Raw genomic sequence first — 21,977 nt, forward strand, 5'->3', positions numbered from 1 at the left:
TGCCACACAAAAGGTTGATACATAAAATGAGAATAATGGGGATAGGGGAAAATATGTGCAAGTGGGTTGAGAGCTGGCTCAGGGATAGGAAACAAAGGGTGGTTATTAATGGCGTACACTTGGACTGGGTCGTGGTTAGTAGTGGGGTACCACAGGGGTCAGTATTGGGCCCTCTTCTTTTTAACATATTTATTAATGACCTTGTAGGGGGCATTCAGAGTAGAATTTCAATATTTGCAGATGACACTAAACTCTGCAGGGTAATCAATACAGAGGAGGACAATTTTATATTACAGGATGATTTATGTAAACTAGAAGCTTGGGCTGATAAATGGCAAATGAGCTTTAATGGGGATAAATGTAAGGTCATGCACTTGGGTAGAAGTAATAAGATGTATAACTATGTGCTTAATTCTAAAATTCTGGGCAAAACCGTCAATGAAAAAGACCTGGGTGTATGGGTGGATGACAAACTCATATTCAGTGGCCAGTGTCAGGCAGCTGCTACTAAGGCAAATAAAATAATGGGATGCATTAAAAGAGGCATAGATGCTCATGAGGAGAACATAATTTTACCTCTATACAAGTCACTAGTTCGACCACACTTAGAATACTGTGCACAGTTCTGGTCTCCGGTGTATAAGAAAGATATAGCTGAACTAGAGCGGGTGCAGAGAAGAGCGACCAAGGTTATTAGAGGACTGGGGGGTCTGCCATACCAAGATAGGTTATTACACTTGGGGCTATTTAGTTTGGAAAAACGAAGGCTAAGGGGTGATCTTATGTTAATGTATAAATATATGAGGGGACAGTACAAAGACCTTTCTGATGATCTTTTTAATCATAGGCCGGTGACAGGGACAAGGGGGCATCCTCTACGTCTGGAGGAAAAAAGGTTTAAGCATAATAACAGACGCGGATTCTTTACTGTAAGAGCAGTGAGACTATGGAACTCTCTGCCGTATGATGTTGTAATGAGTGATTCATTACTTAAATTTAAGAGGGGACTGGATACGTTTCTGGAAAAGTATAATGTTACAGGGTATATATATTAGATTCCTTGATAAGGCGTTGATCCAGGGAACTAGTCTGATTGCCGTATGTGGGGTCAGGAAGGAATTTTTTTCCCCATGGTGGAGCTTACTGTTTGCCACATGGGTTTTTTTTGCCTTCCCCTGGATCAACATGTTAGGGCATGTTAGGCTATGGGTTGAACTAGATGGACTTAAAGTCTTCCTTCAACCTTAATAACTATGTAACCTCCGAGTATTGTTTAGTGCTCGGAGATTTAGTTTTCCTCACCATAGCTGAATGATTTACATCTCTTAGCCAGCTTGATTACATGTGGGGATTCCCTAGCAACCAGGCAACGCCCACATGTACTTATGCTGGCTAACAGATGTAAATCATTCAGCTGCGGCGATGAAAACTAAATCTCCGAGCACTAAAAAATACTCGCAGGTCAACCAAGCGTACTCAGGAAATCTCGAGTAACGAGTATATTTGCTCATCACTAGTTTTTAGGTGATAAAGAGCAGTTCTTAGGCCATTAGAGGACAAAACTCATCACATTATATTCGCTTGAAAGGTTCAATATCAGTAACATGATTGTTACATTCTTGAACTTTTCTGTACATTAATAAATTATTTGAGTAACCTAATGATATGAGATGAGGATTTTAGACAGCTGACTGATATATAATATTATATTAATAAAAAGTTCAGATAAAATCTTGTGTTGTAACGTTAGCTTGCTAGACGTTTTTGGTCTAGACCAGTGGTACAAAGATACAGTCATCCTTGTTTGTTGATTATTGTATTTTTTTTCACATTTTTTCCTTATTGTGCCTGGACACATATTTGAAGTATCCTATGTCTGAACACATAGTAAGGATCTGTGAGCATGTTTGATCATACCAGCTTTCTGAGCCCAACTTTAAAAGGTCAAAAATACCTGAAAATGTGACTTTTGCCTGGTAGGAAGATCACTGAAACTAAAAGAGCCAGATTATAGACTCATGGAGCGATGTCTGTGCTGAGAGTATCAAGATTGAAATGAAAAATAATATTTCTGTTCTTGGCTGATGGGTACTCAGCTGTTTCGTGCAATTTTGAGCTGCACATATTCCGTGTGCTTCCTACCATGATGACCTTTGTGTTCACAGCATTGCAGAACTAAGCACATTAAAAGCCATTATCAAAAATGAGACACATGGCCATCATGATTAACTGTGCAAGGATGCAAAGCGCATCAGTTTTACTAGTTACATTTTAATGGAACAATTGCGTCCTCTTTTTGCCTGCACGTTTTCCTCATATCATAAATAGATTTTACAATGTGGGCACGTCACAGTTTTGCAACATTGCGCCCCATACTCATCCCACTTTACAAATGTCCATTTTAGAACAGTGCGATAAAAAGAAATGATGGTGAATGCGATGTCAAGTATTTTACTGCAGTAAATATCCTAAGGTGTTGGGTGGCTTACACTTCATAATTAATGTTTATTCTCCTTTAGAACATTAAATAATTATACCTGCAATCATCCTATTAAATGCCTTATCTCCATCTGATGAGAAAATATGCCCCAATTCTCACTATGTCCAGATATATAAGGATCAGTCTCAATGCCTTCATCAAAATATAGCTTTTGAGTCTCTGAGACGTTCAGAACTAAGAAAAGAAATCAGTCATGTCTGGAATCAAAGGAGCAAACTGCCAGAAGAGCTCATGCCAGAATCCATGCAAGGATCCCTGCCAAAAAGTGCCTATCTGTGTAAATCCTTGCCAAGACCGTAAGTTACTCTTTTTTAGTTTTGCCTTTTTGCATTGTTGGTAAACTTTACACATTAATTATTAGTATAGAACTTTGCTCCAGAAATTTACATTAGTATTTTTTTAACAAAGATATAAAAAAATGTAAAGAATTAATGCATTTAAAGACTGTAAAAAAAAAAGCCTTAGACGTCTTGCTGAAAACATATCACATTTAAGGTTAGGTTTAGCTCACATTTCATATGCTCTTAGGTTCAGCCTGTGGGTATATACAGGCCCGATATATAATTTGCAGCTGTATGTCATTCAGCCGTATACTTCCTTTTTTGACTTGAAGTCACTTTCTATTGAGATGAATAGTTGAATATGCTTTTTTGATACAGTAAAGTGATTAAAGTCTTAGAAGTAGGGTAAGTTCAATGTATTCAATCTTAAATAGTGTTTCCATAGAAGTAAATCTAAAACATGTATAAAAAGTAATTGATCTAGATATTCATTATGACAGCCATAATTTGTGCTATGAAATTGGATTTGACCTTCAAGGGTAAACTGTTCAGGAGGTAATGTCCTATAGTGTACAATCCCTCCTAAACATCTGAACTGTCCATCATTGTGCCTCCCATTGTTATGTCATATAATCACTGCAGAAAATCAGAAGTCACTGATTGGTCTGCAGCTTTTACTATTACATAGTTAGTATATGTGAAAACAGACACGTCTATCAAGTTCAACCAAGCTGACCTTAGTATATGGCTTTTTATTTATTGATGGACAGTTTAGCTGTTAAGAATATGTTATCCACTTCTAGACATTCTCTTCAAATTGATGACATTTGATATATTCTTCATAATGGTTTTCCACTGATTGTAGTATATACAGTAGTTATTGATGCTACTTTTTGTTATACAGTGAATATGGTTACCGTGTACACAATTCTGTAGTTTTTAAAACTCTTTGTGTACTATATACACAGGATACCAAAATGGTGATACAGACTTTCAGATTTTTGGACTAACTGCTTTAAATTTTTCTTTCCAGATTAAGCAGAATAGAAAATACTACTAGAAGATTAATTTTAGACCAGCCATTGTAATACTAGAGGATTATAACACATATCTAAACTTTTTATTCTTATCTCAGGGAGCAAAGAATTGGAAATAATCCATTAAAACAGTCTCATATTGAATTCTGTATGACTCGAATTTGATACAGAAACATGTGGAAGTGTTTTCTCTTAGAGGCATACAGACAAGGCCTGTAATAAATATAATGAGGCCATGTAATAAATATAATGAGGCCATAGCCCAAAGAAGTTTTTTTTGTCATATTAAAAATTCTGGCTGTCTGGGGCAATGAAAGCATTGTTAATAAAATCTCACCTATTGTAAGGCAGTGAACAAGTCAGTGTACATGTCCTGGTTGTATGAGGCAGTAAAAGGGTAACAGTTAAATTGTGGTTCATGGGGATCTTGTCTGCAGGTGGGAAAAGAGTCTAGCAGAAAGTTTTGGTATGTAGGAATTGACTAGTAGGCCCTTCCTTGACACCTGTCCTGCATAGGTGGTCGAACAGCATCCTATAGACTTCAACAGGTTGCGCCACAGCTCCATAGAACTCAGACTTTGTGCATAACCACGATACGACCATAATCATACATAACTCTGTAGATATTGTTTCAAAATGCAGTGAACGCAGAATGAATGTTTCTCTTTTCTAGCTTGCCAATCTGGGTCCCAGTACTCCGGCTACAGCAATCAACAAGGTCGTGGACAATTCCCCAAACAAGGTAAAGATAAGGATAATTTTAGTTGGTTTTTCGCTGTCATCAGTGCTAATTAATTTCTCTATGCACAGATCAAAATCACTGTACTTAAAAGCTGCTTTATAAGGTGTGATTCATAGGACTGCATCTGGCATAAAATATGAAGAAAAACTGTGCAGGTTTCCAAAGTTCCAGAAATTCTTGGACAGTCAGTAAAATTAGGGCAGTTTTTCCCTTGTCTGTAAAAAACTTGAATAGGTTATTATAACTGTAATTATCATTTTTTACAGTTAAAAGTGTATGCAGCTAATTTATAGGTTGTAGACATGGATCGCTTATAGTCATAATGATTTATTATGGTTATCGAATGTCACTGTAAAAAATGTTGAGTGTCTGTGAATTCTTGCTAAGCTGTCCAGAAAAGAAAATCAAACTAGTGACCTTGATAATGTAGAGTATACAGTCTAACAGAGCAATTCTTTATAAAATGTGATGATTCACAAAGACAACTTACAGGGCCACAAAGAGTGCTCAGTAGGGATCTGCACACTGTGTGTCTCATTACAAGGTATCCATATCTCATAAGCAGGAGAAATGCATCATTTTAGAAAATTCCCTTATTTTCCTGGAACATGCTCTTCTCCAGAACTTGACACAGGAACCTTTATTTTAACTATTATGTATTCTGGTAGTTTTAGAATTTCTCAATGGGTGAGCGCATGAAAAAATAAAATATTTATCTTGCTTTTTGCCTTTGCGCTGTGCTCCAATTGCTTTACACATATACAATTCTGAAAAATAGCAAACACATATATAGTAAAGTTAATTCCAAAACAATAAATATTATGAAAGTCTTATCTTTAAACTGCAGGTAATTTATTCTGTTAACTTGTACCATGTATTGCTCTTTTGTATTGAACTGTCTATTGTAACTAAACCTTTATCTTTTTTTTTATATTTGAGTGGCTTTTTGTTTGCAAACAAGTGAGTGGGGGTCTACATCCTAAGACCCGCACCAATCCCAATTGAGAATGTAGCTCAGGTGACAGAAGCACACAGCTCCTTCCTGATCCCGCACACATTGCAGCAGATGGATTCAATACAACAGCTGGAGCTGTGCACCACACAAGCGGTTTTTTGAGAGATAGGTGGCGGTCTCACTAAACTGCTTTTAATTAAAAGGGCACTTTAATGGCACTCAGATATAAAAAAATGATAAAGTTTATCTTCTTTGAAATAAATGACTAACTGATATATGTTCCCTTCTCCATCAGATCCCTGCAACCCCTGCTGTCCACCTCCCTGCTGTCCACCTCCCTGCTGTCCTGATCCCTGCTGTCCTGATCCCTGCCAAGGTCAAGGGAATTTCTATTGCAATAAATGAACTAGTGACACCTCACTTTGTTCCTTGCATTGTTCCCCATCATTCCGCAAATGTATTATAAATTGTCGGAATCAAATGAGAATCCTGACCTTCGCCTTTGCTTGCTGTTTACTCATCTCTTCTGTTATCCAATAAAATAACACATGGCTTATAGTTTATGTATGCAAGTTCTTATGCATTAGAAATCTTTTATTACAGGGAATAAATAATAGCAACCCATGGACAGATGAAGGATCCTTTCTAAGAAAAAAAGGCAGACATGTTTTCTGATCCTGAACAACACCTTTAACAAAAAAAACATTGAATATCAAATGCCTCTCATATGCAATGCAAAGCCTTTTAAGTGTAAATATACTTAAAGTAGACAACAGTAACATAAAGCTACGATGAATCACCAATAATAAAATTTAGTGTTGAGCATTCCGATACCGCAAGTATCGGGTATCGGCCGATATTTGCGGTATCGGAATTCCGATACCGAGTTCCGATATTTTTGTGATATCGGAAATCGGAATCGGAAGTTCCCAGTGTATGGTTCCCAGGGTCTGGAGGAGAGGAAACTCTCCTTCAGGCCCTGGAATCCATATTCATGTGTAAAATAAAGAATAAAAATAAAAAATAGGGATATACTCACCCTCTGACGCGCCCTGGTTGTAACCGCTGCAACCGGCAGCCTCGGTTCCTAAGAATGAGCGAGTGAAGGACCTGCGATGATGTCGCGGCTTGTGATTGGTCACATGAGCGGTCACATGAGCGGTCACGCGACCAATCACAAGCCGTGACGTCATCGAAGGTCCTTATTTCGGCATTCTTAGGAACGGAGGCACCGCTAAGAGCAGGGGCTGCCGGAGGGGTGAGTATATCAATATTTTTTATTTTTATTCTTTATTTTATACATGAATATGGATCCCAGGGCCTGAAGGAGAGTTTCTTCTCCTTCAGACCCTGGGAACCATTCCGATATTTTGTGTCCCATAGATATGCATTGGTATCGGGTATCGGTATCGGCGAGATCTGATATTTTGTCGGTATCGGCCGATCCAATCCGATACCGATACCTTTGCATATCGGAAGGTATCGCTCAACACTAATAATAATCTTTATACAGAGCACTGTATAATTCAGTAGATGCACCTACCGAACTCTATAGGTAACAGAACACAATTCAAACAATTAGAGGGAAAGAGGTGACACAAAAAGATAAAAATTATAAAGAGATCAGTGTCCAATCTCAGGTGATTTATTTCAAAGAAATGATTTGCATTCCTTCATCAAAATACAAAGCTCCGATCTATAATAGGTCATTATCAAGTATACAAAAAAATCACAAAGGGCTGGCTTTTACAGTGTGGAGACCAAGTCTGCACCAATCACCACAAAGGCCAAACCCACTCATATTAACCCCTTAACGACCTTTGACGCATACGCTGCGTCATGAAAGTCGGTGCCAAAACGACCTATGACGCAGCGTATGCGTCATGGAATGATCGCGTCCCTGCAGATCGGGTGAAGGGGTTAACTCCTATTTTACCCGATCTGCAGGGAGAGGGGGAGTGGTGCTTCAGCCCAGGGGGGGTGGCTTCACCCCCCCGTGGCTACGATCGCTCTGATTGGCTGTTGAAAGTGAAACTGCCAATCAGAGCGATTTGTAATATTTCACCTAAAAAACTGGTGAAATATTACAATCCAGCCATGGCCGATGCTGCAATAACATCGGCCATGGCTGGAAATACTAAAGTGCCCCCCCCCACACCCACCGATCGCCCCCCCAGTGCTCCGTTAGTCCTCCGGTCCCCTCCGTCCGCCTGCCGGCTCCCCCGTCCTGCTGTCCGCTCCCTCCTTGCTCAGATCCCCCCCCCTGTGCTCCGATCACCCCCCCTGTGCTCCGATCCACCCCCCCACCACCCCTTCATACTTACCGATCCTCCCGGTGTCCGGCCGTCTCCTCCCTGGGCGCCGCCATCTTGGAAAATGGCGGGCGCATGCTCAGTGCGCCCGCCGAATCTGCCAGTCGGCAGATTCCTTACAGGTACATTTTGATCGCTGTGGTAGGTTCTATCACAGCGATCAAAATAAAAAAAATAATAAATAACCCCCCCCCCCTTTATCACCCCCATAGGGACAATAATAAAATAAAGAATTTTTTTTTTTTTTTTTTCCACTAGGGTTAGGGTTAGAACTAGGGTTAGAACTAGGGGTAGGGTTAGGGGTAGGGTTAGGGTTACGGGTAGGGTTAGGGGTAGGGTTATGGCATGTGCACACAGAGCGGATCGGCCGCGGATCCGCAGCGGATCCGCAGCGGATCGGCAGCGGATTGGCAGCGGATTGGCCGCGGATCCGCAGCGGATTGGCAGCGGACCCGCAGCGGATTGGCCGCGGATCCGCAGCGGATTGGCAGCGGATTGGCCGCGGATCCGCAGCGGATCGGCAGCGGATTGACAGCGGATTGGCCGCGGATCCGCAGCGGATTGGCAGCGGATTGGCCGCGGATCCGCAGCGGATTGGCAGCGGACCCGCAGCGGATTGGCCGCGGATCCGCAGCGGATTGGCAGCGGATTGGCAGCGGATTGGCCGCGGATCCGCAGCGGATCGGCAGCGGATTGGCAGCGGATTGGCCGCGGATCCGCAGCGGATTGGCAGCGGATTGGCCGCGGATCCGCAGCGGATTGGCAGCGGACCCGCAGCGGATCGGCCGCGGATCCGCAGCGGATTGGCAGCGGATCGGCAGCGGATCCGCAGCGGATCCGCAGCGGATCGGCAGCGGATTGGCCGCTGCGAATTCGAAGCAGTTTTCCATCAGGTTTACAGTACCATGTACACCTAAGGAAAACCAAATCCGCTGTGCCTATGGTGCGGAAAATTCCGTGCAGAAACGCTGCATTGTATTTTCCGCAGCATGTCAATTCTTTGTGCGGATTCCGCAGCGTTTTACACCTGTTCCTCAATAGGAATCCGCAGGTGAAATCCGCACAAAAAAACACTGGAAATCTGCTGTAAATCCGCAGGTAAAACGCAGTGCCTTTTACCTGCAGATTTTTCAAAAATCGTGCGGAAAAATCTCACACGAATCCGCAACGTGGGCACATAGCCTTAGGGTTAGGGTTGGAATTAGAGTTAGGGTTGGAATTAGGGCTAGGGTTTGAAATAGGGTTAAGATTAGGCTTGTGGTTAGGGTTACGGATAGGGTTAGGGGTGTGTTGGGGTTACAGTTGTGGTTAGGGTTGGGATTAGGGTTACGGTTGGGATTAGGGTTAGGATTAGGGTTGGAATTAGGGTTACGGGTGTGTTGGGGTTAGGGTTGTGGTTAGGGGTGTGTTGGGGTTAGGGTTGTGATTAGGGTTATGGCTACAGTTGGGATTAGGATTAGGGGTGTGTTGGGGTTAGTGTTGAAGTTAGAATTGAGGGGTTTCCACTGTTTAGGCACATCAGGGGTCTCCAAACGCAACATGGCGCCACCATTGATTCCAGCCAATCTTGCGTTCAAAAAGTCAAATGGTGCTCCCGCCCTTCCAAGCCCCGACGTGCGCCCAAACAGTGGTTTACCCCCACATTTGGGGTACCAGCGTACTCAGGACAAACTGGGCAACAACTGTTGCGGTCCAATTTCTCCTGTTACCCTTGCAAAAATAAAAAATTACTTGCTAAAACATAATTTTTGAGGAAAGAACAATTATTTTTTATTTTCACGGCTCTGCGTTATAAACTTCTGTGAAGCACTTGGGGGTTGAAAGTGCTCACCACACATCTAGATAAGTTCCTTCGGGGGTCTAGTTTCCAAAATGGGGTCACTTGTGGGGTGTTTCTACTGTTTAGGCACATCAGGGGCTCTGCAAATGCAATGTGACGCCCGCAGACCATTCCATCAAAGTCTGCATTTCAAATGTCACTACTTCCCTTCCGAGCCCTGACGTGCGCCCAAACAGTGGTTTACCCCCACATATGGGGTATCAGCGTACTCACAACAAACTGGGCAACAAATATTGGGGTCCAAATTCTCCTGTTACCCTTGTGAAAATAAAAAATTGCTTGCTAAAACATCTTTTTTGAGGAAAGAAAAATGATTTTTTATTTTCACGGCTCTGCGTTGTAAACTTCTGTGAAGCACTTGGGGGTTGAACGTGCTCACCACACATCTAGATAAGTTCCTTGGGGGGTCTAGTTTCCAAAATGGGGTCACTTGTGGGGGGTTTCTACTGTTTAGGCATATCAGGGGCTCTGCAAACGTAACATGATGCCCGCAGACCATTCCATCAAAGTCTGCATTCCAAAACGTCACTACTTCCCTTCCGAGCCCCGGCATGTGCCCAAACAGTGGTTTACCCCCACATATGGGGTATCAGCGTACTCAGGAGAAACTGGACAACAACTTTTGGGGTCCAATTTCTCCTGTTACTCTTGCAAAAATAAAAAATTCTGGGCTAAAAAAATATTTTTGAGGAAAGGAAACACATTTATTATTTTCACGGCTCTGCATTATAAACTTCTGTGAAGCACTTGGGGGTTCAAAGTGCTCACCACACATCTAGATAAGTTCCCTTGGGGGTCTAGTTTCCAAAATGGAGTCACTTGTGGGGAGTTCCTACTGTTTAGGCACATCAGGGGCTCTGCAAACGCAACATGATGCCCGCAGAGCATTCCATCAAAGTCTGCATTTCAAAACGTCACTACTTCCCTTCCGAACCCCGACGTGTGCCAAAACAGTGGTTTACCCCCACATATGGGGTATCAGCGTACTCAGGAGAAACTGGACAACAACTTTTGGGGTCCAATTTCTCCTGTTACTCTTGCAAAAATAAAAAAATTCTGGGCTAAAAAAATATTTTTGAGGAAAGGAAACACATTTTTTATTTTCACGGCTCTGCGTTATAAACTTCTGTGAAGCACTTGGGGGTTCAAAGTGCTCACCACACATCTAGATTAGTTCCTTGGGAGGTCTAGTTTCCAAAATGGGGTCACTTGTGCGGGAGCTCCAATGTTTAGGCACACAGGGGCTCTCCAAACGCGACATGGTGTCCGCTAATGATTGGAGCTAATTTTCCATTCAAAAAGCCAAATGGCGTGCCTTCCCTTCTGAGCCCTGCCGTGCGCCCAAACAGTGGTTTACCCCCACATATGGGGTATCATCGTACTCAGGACAAACTGGACAACAACATTTGGGATCCAATTTCTCCTATTACCCTTGGGAAAATAAAAAATTCTGGGCTAAAAATCATTTTTGAGGAAAGAAAAATTATTTTTTTATTTTCACGGCTCTGCGTTATAAACTTCTGTGAAGCACCTGGAGGTTATAAGTGCTCACTATGCATCTAGATAAGTTCCTTGGGGGGTCTAGTTTCCAAAATGGGGTCACTTGTAGGGGAGCTCCAATGTTTAGGCACACAGGGGCTCTCCAAACGCGACATGGTGTCCGCTAACGATTGGAGCTAATTTTCCATTCAAAAAGTCAAATGGCACGCCTCCCTTTCCGAGCCTTGCCGTGCACCCAAACAGTGGTTTACCCCCACATATGAGGTATCGGCATACTCAGGAGAAATTGCCCAACAAATTTTAGGATCCATTTTATCCTGTTGCCCATGTGAAAATGAAAGAATTGAGGCTAAAAGAAATTTTGTGTGAAAAAAAAGTACTTTTTCATTTTTGCGGATCAATTTGTGAAGCACCTGGGGGTTTAAAGTGCTCACTATGCCTCTAGATGAGTTCCTTGGGGGGTCTAGTTTCCAAAATGGGGTCACTTGTGGAGGAGCTCCAATGTTTAGGCACACAGGGGCTTTCCAAACGCGACATGGTGTCCGCTAACGATGGAGATAATTTTTCATTCAAAAAGTCAAATGGCGCTCCTTCCCTTCCGAGCCTTACCATGTGCCCAAACAGTGGTTTACCCCCACATGTGAGGTATTGGTGTACTCAGGAGAAATTGCCCAACAAAATTTAGGATCCATTTTATCCTGTTGCCCATGTGAAAATGAAAAAATTGAGGCTAAAATAATGTTTTTGTGAAAAAAAAGTACTTTTTCATTTTTACGGATCAATTTGTGAAGCACCTGGGGGTTTAAAGAGCTCACTATGCTTCTAGATAAGTTCCTTGGGGGGTCTAGTTTCCAAAATGGGGTCACTTGTGGGGGAGCTCCAATGTTTAGGCACACAGGGGCTCTCCAAACGTGACATGGTGTGGGCTAAAGATTGGAGCCAATTTTTAATTCAAAAAGTCAAATGGCGCTCCTTCCCTTCCGAGCCCTGCCGTGCGCCCAAACAGTGGTTTACACCCACATATGAGGTATCAGCGTACTCAGTACAAATTGGACAACAACGTCCGTGGTCCAGTTTCTCCTTTTACCGCTGGGAAAATAAAAAAATTGTTGCTAAAAGATCATTTTTGTGACTAAAAAGTTAAATGTTCATTTTTTACTTCCATGTTGCTTCTGCTGCTGTGAAACACCTGAAGGGTTAATAAACTTCTTGAATGTGGTTTTGAGCACCTTGAGGGGTGCAGTTTTTAGAATGGTGTCACTTTTGGGTATTTTCAGCCATATAGAACCCTCAAAATGACTTCAAATGTGAGGTGGTCCCTAAAAAAAATGGTTTTGTAAATTTTGTTGTAAAAATAAGAAATCACTGGTCAAATTTTAACCCTTATAACTTCCTAGCAAAAAAAAAAAATGTTTCCAAAATTGTGCTGATGTAAAGTAGACATGTGGGAAACGTTATTTATTAACTATTTTGTGTCACATAACTCTCTGGTTTAACAGAATAAAAATTCAAAATGTGAAAATTGCGAATTTTTCAAATTTTTTGCCAAATTTCCGTTTTTTTCACAAATAAACTCAGAAATTATCGACCTAAATTTACCACTAACATGAAGCCCAATATGTCACGAAAAAACAATCTCAGAATCGCTAGGATCCGTTGAAGCGTTCCTGAGTTATTACCTCATAAAGGGACACTGGTCAGAATTTCAAAAAACGGCAAGGTCATTAAGGCCAAAATAGGCTGGGTCATGAAGGGGTTAAATACATTATTTATACAAACATTCATAAAAAGTATACATACCCTAATTGTAAAAAGCATAAATAACACCTTATACATTAAAAAGATGTAAATATGGGTTGCCATAAATCACATAGGTGCTGTGTCCTGGGACAGCTGCGATCTCATGACCTGGATGGGTTGCTTCCTTTGGCATCATGGGGGGCAGTATCGACGCCATGGTTACCACCGTGGTCTGGATGGTTCTCCTGGATGCTGCTCATTACTGCGCAGCGGCCGTGCGTGTCATTGGGTATGTGGTCATGTGGCGATAGTCATGGAACCTCCCTTGTGTGATGCTCGCTGGTGGTGGGAGCGCTGGTCTGATGCCCAGGTATGAGAGGGAGGTGATGATTTATCAGCTGGTCGATACTGATGACAGAATTTGGCCTTATCACTGGCAATGAAAGGTTATATTACTGCTACACCAGCCTAATTACAATTTTGGTGCATTTCTCTTTGGTGGTTCATTATTGGCCCCCTGGAAGGTGTTATCTGCATATTCATGGTCGACCTACAGGTGGTTGGATTCTAGTATCCATGAGTATAGGGATGCCATGATTTGACTGCCTGAACACCGATGTAAATAGAGAATATATTACATTATAGAGGTGCCTTTTTTCCATCTTTTTAATATATAAAGTATTATTCAAATTAGGGTATGTATACTTTTAATGAATGTTTGTATAAATAATGTATTTAATATGAGTGGGTTTGGCTGTTGTGGTGATTGGTGCAGACTTGGTCTCCACACTATCTAAGCCAGCCCTTTTTGATTTTTTGTATACTTGATAAAGACTAATGATGAGTAGTGATGAGCGAACGTGCTCGCCATTATTCGTTGCTCGCCGGAGTATCACGGTACTCGGTGTACTCGGCAAGCACCGAGCATATCCGGGATTATTCAGTGGGAGCTCGGGTCTCCGCCCTGCAATTTTGATGCTCTTTAGAGCGCCAATGAACATGCAGGGATTGTCTGCCATGCACTGTAATACCGCAGCCATCTTTGTTGTGGTATTAGAGTGATTGGCTGGCCGCACAGTGTCATCAGGTCTATAAGAGATGGATGCCACCCTGCTTGGTGCATTCAGCTCTGGACTCAGCTAGTGTAGGGAGAGCTGCTGCCTGGAAAGGGTCAGATTTGTTCTTTTATTACTTAGTGTTGGTCTACCATCACAGAATCCACAAATCCAGATGAACCAACAGTCCTTTTTAGGGCTAATTAGGGAGTATATTGATTGCAGTGCTAGGATGGCAGGGGAGTCTATGTGCGCATATCCACATCACTGCAAGGTATGCAGGCACTGTATGTGAGTATATAGATCTCACTGCATACATCAAGAGGGTTCATTACTGTCTGCTGCTTCCTATTTTATATACATCTAGCTGCAAGTGTCTGTGGCTAGGATTAATATTTTATGGCACCTGAATCCTGCTAATTATATTACAAAGCAATCCAGAGCCCCCTTTTTTGTCTACATTTATTTGCTTGATCACACTGCAGAAAACAGCCAATCATTTTAATACAACGATATGAAAGTCTAGCAATGTAAAACAGCTTTTTTGTTCTAAGCATCTGATGTGAGTGTGCAGAAAATTCTGGCCTTTTGTTTGGCGCTGTAGTATTTTTTGGAGTGTCTTACAACATTTTTGGAGGCCATTTTGCTGACCAAAAAATCTTTATCTGGTCAAAAAAAATATTTAGCTACAGTTCTTATATTTATCAGTGTGTTTTGTACGTCACATGCATTGCATATCATTGCGCTAAATATTTTACAATTTTAGTACTCCAACATTTTTTTGAGTGTCATAGCCTACTTATTGACACAATTTTGGTGGGCCCAAAAAAATCAAGGCCACAATTTGATCAGTCTGTTATCTATGTCAGGCGCACTGTGTATCTGTGATGTCAAAATCCACGCTTTGCAGGCATGCATTGCAATGTTTTGTCTGCTAGCCTTTGTCTACTCATTATCTAGTGGTTTAAAATAAAAAAAAGGCCACACATTTAAACGGTCTGTTTTCTCCGTCAGACACCTGGTGTATCTGTGGTGTCCAAATCCTTGCTTTGTAGGCATACGTTATTATTATTATTATTATTATTAATTTATATAGCACCATTAATTCCATGGTGCTGTCATTGTGAAAAGGGGTTACATACAGGGTTATAGATATCGTTAACAGTAAACAAATTTACAGTGACAGAATGGTACAGAGGGGAGAGGACCCTGTCCTTGCGGATTTACATTCTTCAGGATTATGGGGAAGAGACAGGAGGTCGATGTGCTGTATCACTGGTGGTTGTGAGGCGGCAGCTCGGGTGGTTGATGAGGCGGCAGCTTGGGTGGTTGATCAGGCGGCAGCTCTGGCTGTGGCGATGCGGCAGCTCGGGTGGCTGGTGATGTGGCGGCAGCTTGGGTGGTTGGTGATGTGGCAGCTCTGGTGGTTGGTGAGGCGAAAGAATGGTTATTGCATGCTGCAGGCTTTCCTGAAGAGATGGGTTTTCAGGTTCTGTCTGAAGGATCCGAGGGTGGTGGATAATCGGACGTGTTGAAGCGTAGAATTCCAGAGGATGGGGGATATTCGGGAGAAATCTTGGAGGTGGTTGTGTGAAGAACGAATAAGTGTAGAGGAGAGTAGGAGGTCTTGGGAGGATCGAAGATTACGTGAGAGAAGATAGTGGGAGATTAGTTCAGAGATATAGGGAGGGGACAGGTTTTGGATGGCTTTGTAGATCAGTGTTAGTAGTTTGAACTGGATTCGTTGGGGAATTGGGAGACAGTGGAGGGATTTGCAGAGGGGTGAAGTGGGGGAGTAGCGAGGAGAGAGGTGGATTAGTTGAGCAGCAGAGTTGAGGACAGACTGGAGTGGTGCAAGGGAGTTAGCGGGGAGGCCACATAGGAGGGTTTTGCAGTAATCAAGGCAGGAGATGATGAGGGCATGCACAAGAGTTTAAGTAGATTGTGGGCTGAGGAAGGGACGGATTCTGGCAATATTTTTGAGTTGGGGCAACAGGAGGTGGCAAGAGTTTGGACATGTGGTTTGAAGGTCAGGGTAGAATCGAGAGTTACCCCGAGGCAGCGGATTTCAGGTGCGGGAGAGAGCGTGATGCCATTTACCATAATAGATAGATCAGGTAGGGGGGATATGCGAGATGGGGGAAAGATGATGAGTTCGGTTTTGTCTACATTGAGTTTCAGGAAGCGAGATTTGAAGAAGGTGGATATGTCTGACAGACACTCGGGGATTCTGGACAGAAGAGAGGCGACATCTAAGCCAGAGAGGTAGATCTGAGAGTCATCTGCATATAGGTGGTACTGGAAGCCATGGGACTTTATGAGTTGTCCTAGGTCAAGGGTATAGATGGAAAAAAGTAGAGGCCCTAGGACAGAGCCTTGAGGGACTCCAACAGAGAGGGGGTGGGGTGAGGAGGTAGTGTGGGAGTGAGAAACGCTAAATGTGCGGTTGGAAAGGTATGAGGCAATCCAGGACAGGGCAAGGCCTTTGATGCCGAGGGAAGAAAGAATCTGTAGCAGTAGGTAGTGGTCGACTGTGTCATTGCATGTTTTTCCTGAGGGCCTTGGTCTACTCAGTATTTAGTGTTTTAATTTAAAAAAAAAAATAATCAGATTTTAACTGTCTGTTATCTCTGACAAAAGCTCGCTGTACCTGTGGTCTCCAAATACTTGCTTTTCAGGCATACTGATCACATTTAAGTTTTCTCCACATTAATCCATTTGTATTGAACTTTTCAAATATTTCAGTAGTCCATTAAAAATGGGCAAGGCAAGGGGCAAGGGATGGGGAAGTGGACGTGATGCTGATGGTGCATGCAGAGGACGAGGCTGTGGCCAAGCTGGAAATGGGCCACAACAAAGACCCACATCTTCTCGCTCGACCTTCCTGTCCCAGTTTCTAGGGGACTGCAGCACACCACTATTGAAGCCAGAGCAGTGTGAAATGGTTGTTGGTTGGATAGTGGTTAATGCTTCCAGTCACTTAGCCACCACCACCACCATGTCTTACACACGGTAAAGTCTGAGTAGCTGTGAGTGTGGACCGAATATTAATCACCCTTATCCTCCCACCATGCCGAGTGCCTTGAGACAACTGATCCCACACTTGGACACCCTGAAGAGCTGTTCACTTTTCCCTTTAAAGATTCTGGACTCTCAGACTGTCAACTTGAAGTGGGGCCAGATGAGATTGCATGTAACGATGCCCAAAGATTTTTACAGCCACGGTCACATGAAGGCGATGGTGGGAAAGTGTTACAAGAGGTGGACGATGATGAGACATAATTGCCAGAAAGTCAGGAGGAGGAGCAGGGTGCAGATGTGGAAGATGAGGTGGTGGATGACATAGAGATTGACCCAACCTGGCAGGAGGACATGCAGAGCGAGGACAGCAGCACACATGGGGAAGGAGGCATATCACGCCAACTATCAGTTAGAAGCAGTGTGGTGACAACAGTCAGAAGATTAGCATCCATTCCCCGTAAAACCAACATGATGGAAGTTGCCATTCCAACTGTTAAATTTTCCCACGTCTGGTTATTTTTTAAAGACTCTGCCGATAACCCCAAACAGGCCATGCCTGCATCAGCAGGAGTAGCAAAACTACCAGCCTGACCACCACCTGTATGATTAGGCACATTGCATCAAAGCTCCAGACTTTGTGGGTCAAACCCCTGGCTCCAAGAACACTGTATGCAGGTGACAGTACTGCTTCTTCCACTATTATGTATAGAAGCCAATCCCCAGTTCACCGTGCATGTGAAGATGCCTCGTGTCCTGCATCTGTTGTTGCGCACAGTCAACCAGCACCATCATCAAGCCCGTCCATGTCCTTATCCCAGCGGAGCGTTCAGTTGTCTATACCCCAGTCATTGGAACGCAAAAGGAAAATACCCAGTCAATGCCCCACAGGCCACAATCCTAAATTATAACATTTCTTGTCTGCTTGCGCTCAAAATGTTGCCTTTTAGACTCGTTGAGAGGGAAGCTTTCCACAACCAGCTGGCGGCGGACATCACAAGGAACTCAGTCCCAGTCACCACTATTTCTCCTGGTGTGCCGTACCGTCATTACACCAGCACGTGTCCCAAAACATTACCCATGCTCTCAACAATGCTGTTACTGGGAAAGTCCACCTAACCACGGACACGTGTGCATTGATGTTAAATATCACTGACGGCACACTGGGTTAACATAGTGGAAGCCGGGACTCAGTCAGACCTTGGGATGGAACACTTTCTCCCCACGCCGAGGATTGTGGGCCCTACATCAATCAGGGTTGCCCCACAGTCTACAGCTCCTGCACCTCCTCTCCTCTTCAGCCTCCATATATCACATATCACAAGAAGTGCAATGTATAGGAAGATGCTGAGGGAATACCTTGCAGATCGTACAAACATCCTCCAGGATTCCTCTGTGCCTTTTAACTATTCGGTATCCAAGCTTGACACGTAGCATGAACTGGCTCTCTACGCCTTCGAAGTCCTGGCCTGCCCTGTTACTAGCGTTCTGTCAGAGCGGGTTTTTAGTGCCACTGATGGAATTATGACAGATAAGCACATCTGTCTGTCAATAGTGTTGAGCGATACCTTTCGATATTTGAAAGTATCGGTATCGGATTGGATCGGCCGATATCCAAAAAATATCGGATATCGCCGATACCGATACCCAATACCAATACAAGTCAATGGGACACAAATATCGGAAGTGATCCTGGATGGTTCCCAGGGTCTGAAGGAGAGGAAATTCTCCTTCAGGCCCTGGGATCCATATTCATGTAAAAAATAAAGAATAAAAATAAAAAATATGGATATACTCACCCTCGGACGAGCCCTGGCGGTCACCGCTGCAAGCGTCTGCCTCCGTTCCTAAGAATGCAGAGTGAAGGACCTTCGATGACGTCGCGGCTTGTGATTGGTCGCGTGACCACTCATGTGACCGCTCACGCGACCCATCACAAGCTGCGACGTCATCGCAGGTCCTACACTCACTGCATTCTTAGGAACGGAGGCTGCCGGTTGCACCGCTGAGGTCCAGGGTCTGTCGGAGGGGTGAGTATATCCATATTTTTTATTTTTATTCTTTTTTTTTTACATGAATATGGATCCCAGGGCCTGAAGGAGAGTCTCCTCTCCTCCAGACCCTGGGAACCATACGCACCGCACACGCCTGGGAACTTATAGGAACTTCCGATTCCAATTTCCGATATCACAAAAATATCGGAACTCAGTATCGGAATTCCGATACAGCGAATATCGGCCGATACCCGATATTTGCAGTATCGGAATGCTCAACACTACCTGTCAACTGAAAATGCTAACAGGCTGACTCTAATAAAAATGACCAAGGCCTGGATTGGTCAAGACTTCTGCACACCACCAATTGAAAGCAGCAAAATATATAACCTCAAATACATTGTCTTTTTTGTGGAGGTGTATTCTCATGCACCTCTTCAAACCCCACATGGGTATGCGCTTCCTGATTTGGTCTGTTTGGTGTTATCCTCCTCCTTATCCTCATATTCCACAGTCATACAAACACCAGGGTGAACGTATTCTGTAATGCAAAAGTCACTCGTTTTTTTGTGCAAGGGTCTTTTTATAATGCTCATTAAGAATTTTAAACCAAAAAAAATTCTTACTCCTCCTGGACAAATGTTTGTCAGCTCAATGTGATGTGGTCCCTAAAAAAATGTTTTTGTAAATTTTGTTGTAAAAATGAGAAATTGCTGGATAACTTTTAACCTTTCTAACTTCTCATAAAAAAAGTTTACAAAAAATTGTATTGATGTAAAGTACACATGTGGGACATATTATTTAATAACTATTTTGTGCGACATAACTCATTTCCTTTTTTTTCACAAATAAACTCAGACATATGGAAGAAATTTTACCACTATCATGAAGTACAATATGTGTTAGGGATCGAGTTCCCGCCTCTGCACAGGGCGAATCTCAAACCATCTCCGCTGCAGTCTCCTATTCTTTTCGAGCCACAATGGAGCCTGCTCAGCGGAGACGTCGGTCCCAGCGTCTGGCGCAGCCTGATACGGTGCCGATGGTTACTGCTGCCTTTCCATGCTCAGCCATTGTAGCCAGTACTGGTCAACGGCGAGCAGACGTCTCTGGGACGTAGTCCTGCTTTTCCCCTTCTGAGCATGCCCAGGGTTAGACCTCTCATTGGAGGTCGGGGGTCACATGCTCAGGTACTGCAGCAGCTCCCATTGGTCCTCTAGGAAGGTCCTGAAGTGGCTCAGGTACTGCAGCAGCTCCCATTGGTCCTCTAGGAAGATTCTGAAGTTGCTGCAGCTATAAAAGGTTTGCATGGCCGCACGGTCATGCGCTAGTATCAACTAAGTTACGTATTCAGCGCCAGTGTGGTCATATGTATGTGCTTTCAGGGTTCAGCTGAAATAAGCCCCTAGAATACTGGCACCTCCGGTGAGGAGTTTTATGTGAGTGGATTCAGGGCCCGGCTGAAATAAGCCCCTAGAATACCGGCATCTCCGGTTAGGAGTTTTGTGTGTGCTATTCTGACTGCATGACCACTGTTCGCTCTATTTGGTAGCTGTGCTCCTCTGTGAGGTTAACAGGGCACAGCATTCTCTTGTCTTAAGTGACTCTGTGAAGTAACATAGTTCACTTATACCGCCATATAGTACCGTCAGTTACTAGCAGCGGGTTTTACTCCTGTATAGTGGACCCCAGGTTGCGAACGCACCTTTTACTTTATAAATATATATTTGGTGCGTTCCGCTAAACCCTAACAATATGTAATGAAAAAACAGTCTTTTTTGTCTTGATTATTAAGGTCAAAATGGGCCGGGTCATTAACCAACTGTTAACAGTCTATACAGAAGGAATTGTTACTAAACAGTATAAAAAAGACACATGGCAGTATGCCCAATGTTATATATTTCTTTAGCTTCATGAACACAGACTTTATGATTTCTTAATTTCTGTCTAAAGTGCATTGTTATTGTTTTTATATATATACTTTAACATTGTTCAGGGTATTGGAATGCTACAATATCATATCATATGCAGCAACCCAATGGCTCATTATTATTAAATGATTCATTTGAGAATATTTATATGAGCTGTGCAGAGTCATGATTGGAATAATTTTGAACTTATCTATTCTTATTAGGTATGTAGCCAAGTACTTATTGACTTACTTATTTTGTTTTGCTTATATAAAGTTAAAATATTATGTACAGCGGTTGTGATAACTCACATTAGTTTATGATCCCAACGTGGATCAAAACTATCTCCATCTCATACATTTACATACTTTTGATGAGCATTTTTTTACAATTCAAATCCACCAAATTTGATTTGCTGCAAATCAATTCTCCGTGAATTACAATTACTATAGTTGCTCTGAAAAGAGGTCCCTTAGGAATGTATATAACTCCCTTTAAGCTCTTTGACTGACACACAACCTCATTAATGTCACAGTGGCCTCAACATATGTTACTATAGATAAACAGATGGTAACCATTTTTCACAGCTGCATACCTCCCAAGTAACTCAGATTGAGCAGAATAGTCCTCAATCTGGGTAGCTGTCCCGCTGTCTTTGAAGGTGAGAAATATGTCCTGACTTCAACATTATCGGTGTCTTCTTAGTGCAAATGCAGTTGAATACAATGGCGGAAGAGAGAGCCATCGGAGCCCTACTCAATCATTCAGTGTGGGTAAAGACTGAAAGACATGAAAGTATCTTGAGGTCATGTGACATTCTTCGGTTAGTTGACAGATGGCACAGACCAGCTCAAAAAAGAATCATGACATAGAGGCATAATGTATGCTTGATTGCAGGTATTATAATATGTGAGGTGTGGGGATCTCTGGGGGCACCATGCGATGTGGGGAGCTCTGAGGGTAACACACTGTATAGTAAGAGGATCTGGGGGAATCAAACCAGGTTGTGAGCTACGGTGGGATGTACTCTGGGTGGCTTTTGATGCATCATACTGTGTGGTGAACACTAAGGACACCATAAATTGTGGAGGGT

At 42.9% G+C, this 21,977-nt stretch overlaps 1 protein-coding gene across 2 annotated transcripts in view; it reads left to right on the forward strand.

Annotated features, from left to right (window-relative positions):
• Nucleotides 1-2,617: 2,617 nt before the first annotated feature.
• LOC143768537 (uncharacterized) overlaps nucleotides 2,618-21,977 on the forward strand; it is a 58,156-nt gene continuing 38,796 nt past the window's right edge. Inside the window, exons 1-2 of one of the 2 annotated variants that reach the window (XR_013213932.1) lie at nucleotides 2,618-2,796; nucleotides 4,492-4,560. Coding sequence is in view for 1 of the 2 variants with exons in the window: in XM_077257186.1 (XP_077113301.1) it covers nucleotides 13,240-13,277 (38 nt within the window). In the remaining variant the exon portion in view is untranslated. Of the gene's footprint in view, nucleotides 2,797-4,491; nucleotides 4,561-13,141; nucleotides 13,278-21,977 lie in introns of those variants that run through there. The other variant, XM_077257186.1, reaches the window with a different exon arrangement.

Source organism: Ranitomeya variabilis, chromosome 4, assembly GCF_051348905.1.
Source record: "Ranitomeya variabilis isolate aRanVar5 chromosome 4, aRanVar5.hap1, whole genome shotgun sequence".
In the NCBI taxonomy this organism is placed as follows: Eukaryota; Metazoa; Chordata; class Amphibia; order Anura; family Dendrobatidae; genus Ranitomeya; species Ranitomeya variabilis.